Source organism: Engraulis encrasicolus, chromosome 19, assembly GCF_034702125.1.
Source record: "Engraulis encrasicolus isolate BLACKSEA-1 chromosome 19, IST_EnEncr_1.0, whole genome shotgun sequence".
NCBI classification, from domain to species: Eukaryota; Metazoa; Chordata; class Actinopteri; order Clupeiformes; family Engraulidae; genus Engraulis; species Engraulis encrasicolus.
The window spans coordinates 44,262,270-44,274,769 of NC_085875.1; the positions used below are offsets into that span (position 1 = coordinate 44,262,270).

Consider the following 12,500-nt stretch of genomic DNA (forward strand, 5'->3'; position numbering starts at 1 on the left):
TAGGCTAAAGGGGAATGTGCTAGCTTTAACAAGTTCATGGCCAGGGTACGATTTGTAAATGAAATTAAAATGTGCTGAAATTATAAATACACTAAAGAACAGCTGAAAATGCCCTGCAAAATATTGACAGTTACCTTCACAAGTGGCCTCAGATCAATTTTTGTAATTACTGACATCATGTCTTCACCTCTTTTGCACCCCCTCCAAATGACCTGCAAAGATGCTTTTGCAGCCATTAGAATCCACCATCTTGTGCCTTTGTCATCCTGCAAGCGGTCTGTCTGTACCAAAGTCGATACCGAATTGAATTTGAGATGGTAAACATGGTGGTAAGACTGAGACAATTTGGCATTGACTTCTTTTTTGGAAGGTCACTGTAATCCGAGGTGCAACTGGGAAAGTAAGCCACGACCTTCAACACCCTCTCAGTAACAAGGGCTAAAAACAACCCCACCTCGCACATATTCTCTCTCACATACGCACTCGCACAGCATCTCGCGAAGATGACAGTTTTAGCGCCCCTTGGGTTTTGGTGTAAACTCTCATCTTGAAAAACACCTTTTTGCATTAGATATGTGGTCTTCTTTGACTGTATGTTCTGTTTATTACCTAAGTATATGCTATTTTTGTGCAAATGACGTTAATGTTAAATGCAAATTCCTCACAGCACTCAGCTTTTGAAAAAATAAGCTTCTAGAAAACCAAAATTTTGGCCTCTGTGTCATTGATTCTTTGCAAGAATCGTCTGTCTTGGACTCTTCATCTGTCTATCTGCTCTACAGAAGGAGACATGATGATAGAGGGTTTTTTTCTGTCTGTGCGTGGCACGTGTGAGGCCAAGCGCTAGATTTGGCAGAGCCTTGCTTCACGCCAGCCCCCCAGACCAATCTGTGTTGACTCTGCCTTCAGATCCTGTCAGGGCTCCGTGTCGCAAGGAGCCATTTTAACCCGTCTGATGCCTCAGCTCCCCACCTGAAGTGTGAAAAGGATACGATAGAGGTTTCAGTTCCATTCTCTCTGCCATGGCATTTAAAAAATTGCTCCTTAAAATGAACATGTGTGAGCAAATTGTTGATATAGGCTAAACATGGCATTATTTCCATCAATTCTAGTTTAAAGGTTGCTGATCTAAAAGGCAGGATCTGCATATACTTCCATCCACTTCCATCTACTATAGTAGGCCTACAAATATAGTAGGTGAACAAATAACATGTACAGTATGTCATGTGTGCTGACTCTGAGGTTATAGACTAGGTGTAGGACTGTAGGCCTTCTGTATGCTGTACTGGAATACACAATAGTAGTACACATTTGAACATTGTGAGCCTGGAAAGTACATTATAGTTGCAAAGTGTTCTGCCTCATGACCATCATGATGTGTGTTATACTGTAATTGATCACATTGGTAAAGCAGAAGGTAAAGCATTTGAAATTGAACCCATGGAACCACAACCACCAATCACTCATCAACATACGAGCATAGACACATTTGCTAGTTCCTTTTATCCCAACCAATTTTTGAGACACTGATATTTTCTACCCTTCAATGGGTCCTCCTCAAATTGTGGCACGCAATTGATAGTCAGCAGAATAAATCAAAGTCATGTTATTCCAAAGCTCTAAAAGAAAAAACAGCACTGTATGAACCATGTTTTTTGAAAGAATGTTACAGAGATACAACACATTCCATGATATAAATGTCTGACAAGGTAGTTCAGTGACCAAATGCCTCAGTCTTTATCATTCTAACATTTGTGAAGCAGGTACTGTTAAATATCAGGGTGTCCGCGGGTTTTTAAAAAGCATTGAAAGTTTGGCCTTAAAAGTAGTAAATTTGCTCAAAAGGTATTATTTTTGAAAAAACGAGCTATCATTTTTTTTGTTGTTGTAGCATTTTGATTAAAAATTAAGTGGTGATGTTAGACTTTTAGCCCAAAATTGTCAGTTTGACTCCCAACCCGCCTGGTTGGTGGGTAGAGTAATTAACCAGTGTGCTCTCCCTCATTGTCCTCCATGACTGAGGTACCCTGAGCATGGTACCGTCCCACCGCACTTCTCCCTTTCGGGCTCTTTTGGAAAAAAATGTCCTGTTAGCACTCGCAACGAAGTGCCGTGATGGTTGTAAAAATTACCTAAAGGTAGTGAAAAAAGGCAAGATTGGTGTATATACCCTGAATATGTATTTACCCTTTCTGCATTGTGGTACATTGTGGTCACTCTGCACTGTAACGGATCTGTATCTAAGATACAAATACTGTATTTGCAGAGTCTTTACAATACCAGGGAAAAAGTAAGTTGATGAAAGACACATGGTGACAATCAGCAAAGGCAAGGCAGATGCTTTGCTGCCAAATGTATGATTCCTGTCATTCCCTCTGTTAGTTTTCTGAAAACCATATTGCAGATTTTGTCAGATAAAAATTAGAAGTAAATAAGGAGTTGTGCAATACATCTATTTACATATATACTGTGTGAGGAGGAAACATCAACAACACACAAACATTAACTGACATCTTCACAGACACATCCGCTGCTCTGACATCATAATGAAACATGACTTCTTTTTCATGGACGATGGATTTTTACTGGAAAGACAGGTATCGATGGTGTGCAAGTGCAAGTAGCCATCGCTGATAAATGTGAGGAGCCTCTTATCTGATTTTGCCACCTAGACGAGACACTGAAACCCATTTGGCCAACTGAAGAGAAGTGAAATGAAATTTGATTTTGTGTGTGAGTGTGCGTATGTGCATGTGCACGTGTGCATCGTTTCTCCCTCCATTGTGTTTAGTTGTGAGCAACTGGACTTCCTCTTGAGTCTGGTAGACATTGCGCTGATGAACTGGGAATGCCGGTGTAACAGAGAATGTCTGTACATCAACCAGACTACTCATGACGTTCCTTGGAGGAGGAATGAAACCCAGAGCCGCCGCAAAACATAAGCAGAGAACGCAGAGTACCTGGGGCACCAACCAGAGCTTGGGGCACCAACCAGAGCTTGGGACACCAACCACTTTACCCCCAAAATTGCGGCCTCTTAAATTCAGATTGGCTAAAAAATGTCCTGAAAAAATATTGAATTACATTGCAACACATATAATCATTAGTGATTAGATTATTATTATGATGATTATTATTTAATATGAGGGGGTCTCCTGATGAGTCATGCTCAGGGCCTCCAAAACCTTAACAGTGGCCCTGATGAAACCTCTATCAAGCTGAAGAAGAAACCCAGTTGCTTACAACCAAACACTTTGAATACAATGACCTGGATGAATGAGAATCTTCACAGAGATCATTTGCTATTTTTTCTTGTCCCAGAAGGTGATAGCTTAAATAATGGCTATGCCAAATCAGGCCAGACAGCAGAGAAGGACGACAACAACAATGAGAATGAGTATGAGAACTATGATGAGCTGGTGGCCAAGTCGCTCCTGAACCTGGGAAAGATCGCAGAGGATGCCGCCAACCGCGCCCTGACAGAGTCGGAGATGAACAGCAACTCTTCCAACAGGTTAGCTTTCTGAAAATCTTTCCATTGCAGATACAAATATAAAAGTAAACAAAAGATAATGGAATAAATTTAGGTTTCTGGGGAAAAAAACATTTTGCCAGATATTGTCAGATTAAAAAGTACATTTCCATACATTTACACACAGTATATATGAATAGGAAACATTGACAACACAAACATTCTCTGACATGCATAGAAAAGAAGTCCTCTGCACTCTTGTACTTCACTGTCTGGTGCATCAGTGGTAGTGTACTATTTCAAGAAAATAGAGCTCTAGAGCTAAGATGAGAAAAGGCTTGAAGTGCCTAAAATAATAATGTTTGCCATGCCATCAGTCTAAACTTTTTGCACCTCACTAAATATATATTTTTTCATCAGAATTAAACAACATGACTTCTTTCATTGATGTTTGATCCTCCAACAGTGCCGAGGAGGAGGACGAGGAGGAAGAAGACGAGGATGACGAAGACGAAGATGAGGAGGAGGAGGAAGAAGAAGAGGAGGAGGAGGAAGAGGAGGAAGAAGAGGAGGAAGACGAGAACCAAGCAGCAGGAGTTGCAGGTGGTGCCGGCAGGAAAGGAGAGGGACTGAGCCTGGACGTGGATAGCGATGTGGTGCGGGAGACGGTGGACTCTCTCAAGCTGCTGGCGCAGGGGCACGGGGCGGTGCTCTCCAACAACCTGGACGGGGAGCCCTTCGGGGAGGAGAACGGCTGCCTGGAGAACGGAGTCGGCTGCAACGGACCAGCTGGTGGTTGTGGACGTGGTGGTGGTACTGGTGGTGGGCACTGTGGTGGTGGCTCCGGGAAGGCCACCAGCAATGGCCAGGCGGTGGAGGAGAGCGACGAGGACGTGTGCCTCAGCAGTCTGGAGTGCCTGCGCAACCAGTGCTTCGACTTGGCCCGCAAGCTGAGCGAGACGCAGTCCGTAGACCGCTCGGCCGGCCAGTCTCAACTCCATCAGCAGCAGCAGCAGCAGCAGCAACACGGCCAGGGCCAGGCACACCAGCTGGACCACCAGACCCACCAGACCCAGCTCTACGGTGGTGGTGGTGGTGGTGGTGGTGGTGGTGGGGGCGACCTCCATCAGCAGCAGCAGGAGGAGCGACGGGTGCTGGAGCGAAACTACTCGGACATGGTGAACCTGATGAAGCTCGAGGAGCAACTGAGCCCGCACTCCAAGACCTTCTCCAGCTGTGCTCGCGAGCGGGACCGCGACCGCCACCTGGACCATTACCTGGACCGGGACGAGGACACCAGGTCCATCGGGTCGGACCGCTCAGAGGACGCCTTCGACATGACCAAGGGCAACCTGTCGCTACTGGAGAAGGCCATCGCCTTGGAGTCGGAGCGGGCCAAGGCCATGCGGGACAAGATGGCGTCTGAGTCGGCGCGGAGAGGAGGCATGCGGCTACACGACGACCACCACCACCATCACCACCACGGTCACCGCCACGGGCATGGGCATGGGCACGGGCACGGGCATGGCCATGGCCATGGCTACGGGGAGGACTGCAAGCCACGCATGCATCACGACGGCATGAAGAAGCACTTCTACCCGAAAGGTAAGATGCTGGTTTCTAGATAATAGTTTTGGGTTATTTAATTTTCGGGATTACATTTGGGCAATGATATCAAGTTATTTAAACTTAATTGAAAATTTGAAAAGATTTAACTTTAGTCTTTTTATTTTCCATTTGCCATTTTGTTAACTTACCTCTGGAAAATGCACCTACTATGCTGTGTTGAAAATCTAACACAACATAGGCCTATGGTGTGTCGAAAATAAAACTCTGTGGGAGTTCCTTCAACACTGCTCTCTCTGCTGTGTAGATAATGGATGCTGATGGTATTCAAGTCCTCAATACATAAAGCAAATGCCAGCATACCAGAGCATGGGTTTAATCTTTCAGCCACTTTAGACCAAATCCATAATACATGTCATGCCGTCTCTACCGAACACTGTAATAACAGCATTTACTCAGTAAAAACAGCACTGCACTGTTATAAAGCGACCTTTAAGTGAAGCTAATGCTAGCTTGTGAAGGTGAACTTTGTGTATGGATTCTCTACAATAAATGGTTGTGGCGGGAAGACGCTGTGCCTCTCTAACCTTGTAGCCCATGCATGTGTTGTGCTGTGCTTACTTTCCCCTTCCCATCCATGCCCTCAGTCACAGTGTACGGTAGAGTACAGCCGAGGAGCTTAGCCTCCAATCCGCGGTCCCATCTCCCGTTCTTAAGACGGCGGCACACTCGCGATCACAACTGGGGGGGAAACCTCACAGTGACCCCCGGGACAGGATTTTTCTTTTTTTCTTCCATCATTCAACCTATTTTGAGCTCTTTCCCCACCATCTCCATGGCCTAGGCAGTGGAGTGCGGCTTATGTTGTTCAAATAGGCCAGCATGGAAACATCAGAGGCTGGGCTTGTCGAGCATAAGTAATGGCAATCTGCAACGGCTAGGCGAGGACAGCAAATCCCATCCTTGGGTTGCAGGCTGTGATCAGGCTGCCTATTTTTAAACCCCCAACTCAACTCGCCCCCACACATACACCGCATCCGCCCCAGCACCCGCACCCCCACCCCATTGCACCATCACACCGCCACTACCCCCCCCCCAACCCCTCAAGAAAGCAGGGGGAAGCTGATACAAAATAGAGCCGTGCCCTTTTGCTGGAGCTGAACCCATATAAGCTATAGATGTGCCTTGGGCATGTTTCATCAGGAAAGAAAAAATCTCCTCAGCTTCCTACCGTGTGCGTGTGTGTGTACGTGTGTGTGTGTGTGTGTGTGCGTGTGCGTGTGCGTGTGCGTGTGCGTGTGCGTGTGCGTGTGCGTGTGCGTGTGCGTGTGCATGTGCATGTGCATGTGCATATGCATCTGCGTGCGGGTGGGTGGGGTGTGCATGTGTGTGTTTGTATGTGAGACAGACAGTAATAGAGAGATAGATGCTGAATTGTTGTAGTCAGCAACTAATTTTTAGCCTAACCGTTCAATTGTTCCATTTTTATTTTCCTATGTACCATTGTCGTCCATGTAGTAAAGCCTGCACAGCGCTACCAGAACTGTACCAGGCAAAATGCTGTTTGCCAACGCTACAGTACCTTATCCAATCTCTTGAAATGTCATTTCCAGCAGCGAAAATCTTTCTTAAGAGCCATTTCGTTCACCCCTAAAATAGACTGTATTATGGGGTAGAGAAGCAATGATTGTGAGATAATACACAGACACACACAGAGACACACAGATGTAAAAACACACACAGAGAGACACAGAGACACACAGATATACAAACACACAGAGACACACAGACACAGACATACGCACAGACTTAAAGAAATAAGCATCCACACGCTCATAAACACAGAAACAAATTATCTTCCCAACAGACAAGCACTTATGCACACATTTCACACTACACACACACACCCAGAGACACAGACACATACACACACACACACACGTGCACACGCACACACACATACACACGCACACACACATTGTACACGCCTGCAGTACACACACACACACACACACACACACACACACACACACACACACACACACACACACACACACACACACACACACAGATGGAGAGAGAGAGAGAGAAAGATGGAGAGGACACAGCCAACCAAAGATTTTTAAAAATAAAATAAACATTACATAAATAACCAAACCTGCTTCACCAAAAACCCATCTCTCAAGAGTGCACCGGTGGAACCCCAGCCAACCGTAGCGTAGCGCACTACACCGTACTGCACTGCATTGCCCCGGATCTCTCTAATGTCTGAATAATGAGAGATGCATGGCGGTGCGTCGCGTCAACGATAACATCTTCCCCCGCCAGCGATAGCGTGCAGACGCTCGTTGACCAGGCGGCCATTATGATTTATAAAAGTACAGTGGGGTGACAGCTACGGAGGAGGAGAGGGAGGGAGAAACAGCCCCTCTCTTTACAGCTAAAGAGGGTGAGGTGGTGGTGGGACCGTGGGACCGTGGGACTGTGGTGGTAAGGGGGGGTCGTGCGATCGAGGAAGCCCACAAGGGAGGTCAAAGGGGTAAGTTGTCCCGGGTAAATGGGGGCCCAGAATCGGGTAGTCATCACATTGTATGTATTGGGTGGGGGGGCTTTCAGATGACTTTGTCCTGTGCCCGACCAAAGCTGTCAGCAGCCCTGGATGTGATGGTAGGTATGTGTATGTGTGGGGGGGTGGGGGATGGGGGGTGGTTTGAACAGTATCTGCGTGACCGATAACGAACGACAGCGCCACAGACTCGGCCATTAATTATCCCCAGACGCTATGGTAATGGGGGCCATTTGCTATGCAAAGCGCGGCCCTGTCCTGAGCCGCAATCGATAGCCACCGCCTACTCATACGCACGCATACTCCTCTCTCTGCTCTCTGCAGCTGTGTGCTCTGTTCAGAGCCCTGTCTTTCGTTCTTTCCTTCTCTCCCCCCTCTCTCTCTCCCTTTCTCTCTCACGCTCCCTCTCTCTCTCTCTCTCTCTATCTCTCTCTCTCTCTCTCTCTCTGTCTCTCTGACAAAAGCTTTCTCTGCCTATCTCTCTCCCTCTCTTCATTTGTATTCACCTCATCTACCTGTCTCTCTTCCTCTCTGTCTGTCCCTCTCTGTTCCTCTCTCTTTCTCTCACTCGCTCTCTCTCTTTCACTCAGTAGCACTCTCTTTTGGTCTCCAAATTTCTCTCTCCCTCTGCCACACCAGTTCTCTCTCTCCCTTTCTCTGTTGTCCACATCTATGCCATCCATCTCTCTCTCCCTCCCCCATTCACTTCTCCCCTCCCTACCTCCCTCCCATCCCTCCCCTCCCTTCACTCTCTCCATCTCCCTCTCGCTGTGAGGCTGTAATGCTTTAGTAATGTCGTTGGCGCCAGCAGCAGTGGGTAGCAGCACTAGAGTGTTGTGTTGTACTGTGCTGCGCTGTGGTGTGGTGTGGTGTGGTGTGGTGTGTGTGCTATTGTGTGTAGTGGGGCAGCCGGTGCTGAGGAATGAAGGATAGGGGCAGGATTGATTGTATTTGTGTGCGTGTGCGTGCATGTGTGTGTGTGTGTGTGTGTGTGTGTGTGTGTGTGTGTGTGTGTGTGTGTGTGTGTGTGTGTGTGTGTGTGTGTGTGTGTGTGTGTGTGTGTGTGTTTGAGTGGTGTGGGGGTTTGATTGTGAGAGCGTGTGTGTGTGTGTGTGTGTGTGTGTGTGTGTGTGTGTGTGTGTGTGTGTGTGTGTGTGTGTGTGTGTGTGTGTGTGTGTGTGTGTGTGTGTTTGTGTGTTTCCACATGCGTGTGTACGTGCTTGTGTGTTCATGTCTGTGTTTATGTGTGATTCTAACATGCACAGCATTCATAAGTGAGGAGTGGCGAGTAGGGAGGGTGGGTCAGTGGATAACACAAACGCTAACAGGGGTATTTCTGTGCATTCATGCCTTTGTGTGTGTGTGTGTGTGTGTGCGTGCGTGTGTGCTTGCGTGTGTGCGTGCGTGCATGCGTGCGTGCGTGCGTGTGTGTGTGCGTGTGTCCGCGCATGCGTGCGTGTGTGTGTGTGTGTGTGTGTGTGTACCTGTGTGTGTGTGTGTGTGCGTATGTGTGTGTGTGTGTGTGCTTGCATGCGTGCATGCGTGCGTGTGTGTGTCTGCCTCAGTGGTGCGGCACTGGCTGCTACAGCACCCGACGTGGACAACCATTCTGATCCGTCACAGTCGCCGTGTGTAATTTAAAAAGATGATTGCGCGGCGTGGGGCCACGTGGCTCTCTCCCCGCTCGCAAACGGCTCAGAATAAAACTGAGCGCATTATTATTACGCGCCCGGATGTCAGATCATCCCAGAGAAATTGAAAAGTAAAAGCTCATAACGGGGGTATTTTCTCACGATTGTCTTTTTTTTATTTTGTTGTACTGGCATGCATCCTCCCCGCGGCTCAATGCAATGCTATTCGTTTACATACAGCCCGGCAATACATATATAAGAATACTCACCTAAACGTATCGCATTACTGGTGGACACAGTCGGTGAATCACTCACAAACATGCATTTAACATGCAACCAACAGGAAAGCGTACACCATACACTCTTATGTGTATGTACACACATGTGAACACAAGCACTCAATCTGCTCATACTGTGAAATGCCGCTGACATAAATAGATTGATGCGTTAATCTTACATACATACGGTACCATACAGTATACTGTGACACACACTGCATACTGTAAACACATACGGTAAATTAACTTTCATGCGAGCACATAGTCTCCCCTTACTGTCACCTTCAGGGCTTGACATTTGACTTTCCAATTAAGTATGTGTATTCTTTCCCTCCCCAGTTCCCTTCTAGTTTTTCCTTTTTCTCTCTCTCTCTGTCTCTCTCTCTCTCTGTCTCTCATTCTTTCTCTCTCTCTCTCTCTCTCTCTCTCTCTCTCTCTCTCTCTCTCTCTCTCTCTCTCTCTCTCTCTCTCACTGTGGGCATATTGTGATACCAGGCTAAATGATGCCAGGTACCAAGTTACACCACCGTTAAAATTTTAATCAGTGGTCTCCATGGCACGGCTCATCTGAGAACCCCTTCCTCTCTTCCTCTTTCAACCTTGCCCTCCTTTTTCTCCTCTTCAATCCTTCTTTCCCACTCTCTCTCTCATTACCCCCTCTCTCTCTTTCTCTTTCACTTTCTTTTATTATCACCATCTCTATTTCTTTCCCTCTCTCTCTATTCTTTCATTCTCTCTCTCTCTCTCTCTCTCTCTCTCTCTCTCTCTCTCTCTCTCTCTCTCTCTCTCTCTCTCTCTCTCTCTCTTCCCTTCTCACTGTTTGCCTCTATCTTTTCTCCCATCAATCCATTTTACATCTATCTCTTTTCTCCCCTGATTTCCTCTGGCTTTCTATTTTATCGCGGGATCGTTGACCTCCCTTTTCTTTCTTCTTATTGTCATGAGTAGTACCGTAGATGAGCCTCTGCGTGCCTGTGTCCCTGTCTGTCATTTTGGCTTTGCTGTTATGACGGGCCATGCCAAGGCTTCTGGGCCTGAATCTCTCCCTCCCCTCAAGGCCGGTGACAGATGTCATGTGAAAGGCTCCCCCAATCAGTAAAAAAATATGTAACGGGGATCCAATTCTGGGCCCCCTTTCTCCCTGGGCCTGGTGCAACTGACCCCTTTGTCCGCCACATGTTGCCTTCCCTGCCCCCTCTTTAGATGCTAAATCGATATTGCCTGGCTCTTGCCCGACCTGTAGTGCCATGCAGCTTCGTAAGCTCCAGTACTAGGTCTGGGAGCATGTAGCAGGATTCCATTTCTCTAGTCAAAAAATAATCACAGCATTTATTGCTTCTATATCAATAAATTCCTTCTGTTGATCTCTTAACTGTCAATATAGTCTACAATATGTCCTGTGACTACTCAATGTGAGCTGCTATCGATACTGAAGCAATAAATGGCCCGATTATTTTTTGACTGGAGATATGGAATCCTGCTACATGCTCCCAGACCGAAGTGTGTGTTTGGAGCGCCACCAGGGAGCTCCAGAGCTACACACACACACACACACACACACACACACACACACACACACACACACACACACACACACACACACACACACACACACACACACACACACACACACACACACACACACAGAGGTCTGGTAGAAACCAGGCTAAAATCGATAGGGATCTTCAGAGGAATTCTGAGCATGCAGGCAGGTGAAGCTTAAGTATAGCTAGCTAGCCTTTCCTGTTTTGCACATGTGAAAGGATGTTGGTGTCGTCAAGTGCATGATGCTCATGAGAATGGAGGCATGTGCAGGTGTGAAGACACAGGTGTCAGCTGCTCTCTCTAAGGTGTGTGTGTGCGTGTGCGTGTGCGTGTGTGTGTGTGTGTGTGTGTGTGTGTGTGTGTGTGTGTGTGTGTGTGTGTGTGTGTGTGTGTGTGTGTGTGTGTGTGTGTGTGTGTGTGTGTATGTATGTGTGTGGGGCGTGTGTGTCTAGGGGAAATGTTGAGTATCGTAAGTCTATCATAATGTATCGTATATGTATCGTAAGTCACACTATCTTTTCCTGTTGGACATACAGTGTAGGTCTGTAATGTCTGACATGCTGTTGTAACTTGTATGTCATTTTGACATTTCTCGTTAGTGTTGTTCATGTGTAAAATGTAAAGTGTAGGTGAGACGGTGTACATGGATGAATGACAGATGATCCATAGTGTATAGTGGTATGAAGTTCAAATAATAGTCAATACATAGGCCTACATACAATAGCTGTAATAATAGTGGGTTGTAGTGTAGAACTACTTTGGTATAAAAAATATAGTATGCAGTAATGCTTTGCAAAAAAAAAAACTTCTCAGAACCATTTTTTTCATTGAAATGTGTTCTAGAATCTACTGTTGAATCTATAATAGGGAATCTATATATTTCTCTGCGTGTTCTGCATCACACCTGGGGGGTCCCTCCCACGGGGCCTCCCCTCTGACCTCCAGCTGGATGTATGCATTACTGACAGTCTTACCACCATTAGTTGCCATGGTAATGACTGGTTGGTGCTCTGTCTTTCTCTTCCTCTCCGTGTGTGCGTGTGTGTGTATGTGTGTGCGTGCGTGTGTGCGTGCGTACGTGCGTGCGTGCGTGCGTGCGTGCGTGCATGCGTGCGTCCATATGTGCATGCGCGTGCGTGTGTGTGTGTGTGTGTGTGCGTGTGTGTGTGTGTGCTTTGGCATTCAGATTCCTCCCGCTCGGACAAGAAGGAGAGTCGATGCCCGACGCCCGGCTGTGATGGCACGGGTCACGTGACCGGGCTGTACCCCCACCACCGCAGCCTGTCGGGGTGCCCACACAAAGACAGAGTGCCCCCAGAGAGTGAGTACCGCAGCGGGCACGCCTTTTATCAACACAGCAGGGGGCTCTGTTGGCATGGTACTGTATGTCTGCTGGCATGACAATGTACCCCCTCCTTTCCACAACACACTGTCTCTTTCTC

General features: G+C 47.1%; 1 protein-coding gene across 1 annotated transcript in view; it reads left to right on the forward strand.

Annotated features, from left to right (window-relative positions):
- myt1lb (myelin transcription factor 1-like, b) overlaps positions 1 to 12,500 on the forward strand; it is a 165,651-nt gene that overhangs the window by 107,524 nt on the left and 45,627 nt on the right. The window contains exons 7-9 of the mRNA XM_063184522.1: positions 3,322 to 3,514; positions 3,939 to 5,077; positions 12,245 to 12,379. Coding sequence (XP_063040592.1) covers positions 3,322 to 3,514; positions 3,939 to 5,077; positions 12,245 to 12,379 — 1,467 coding nt within the window. The remainder of the gene's footprint in view (positions 1 to 3,321; positions 3,515 to 3,938; positions 5,078 to 12,244; positions 12,380 to 12,500) is intronic.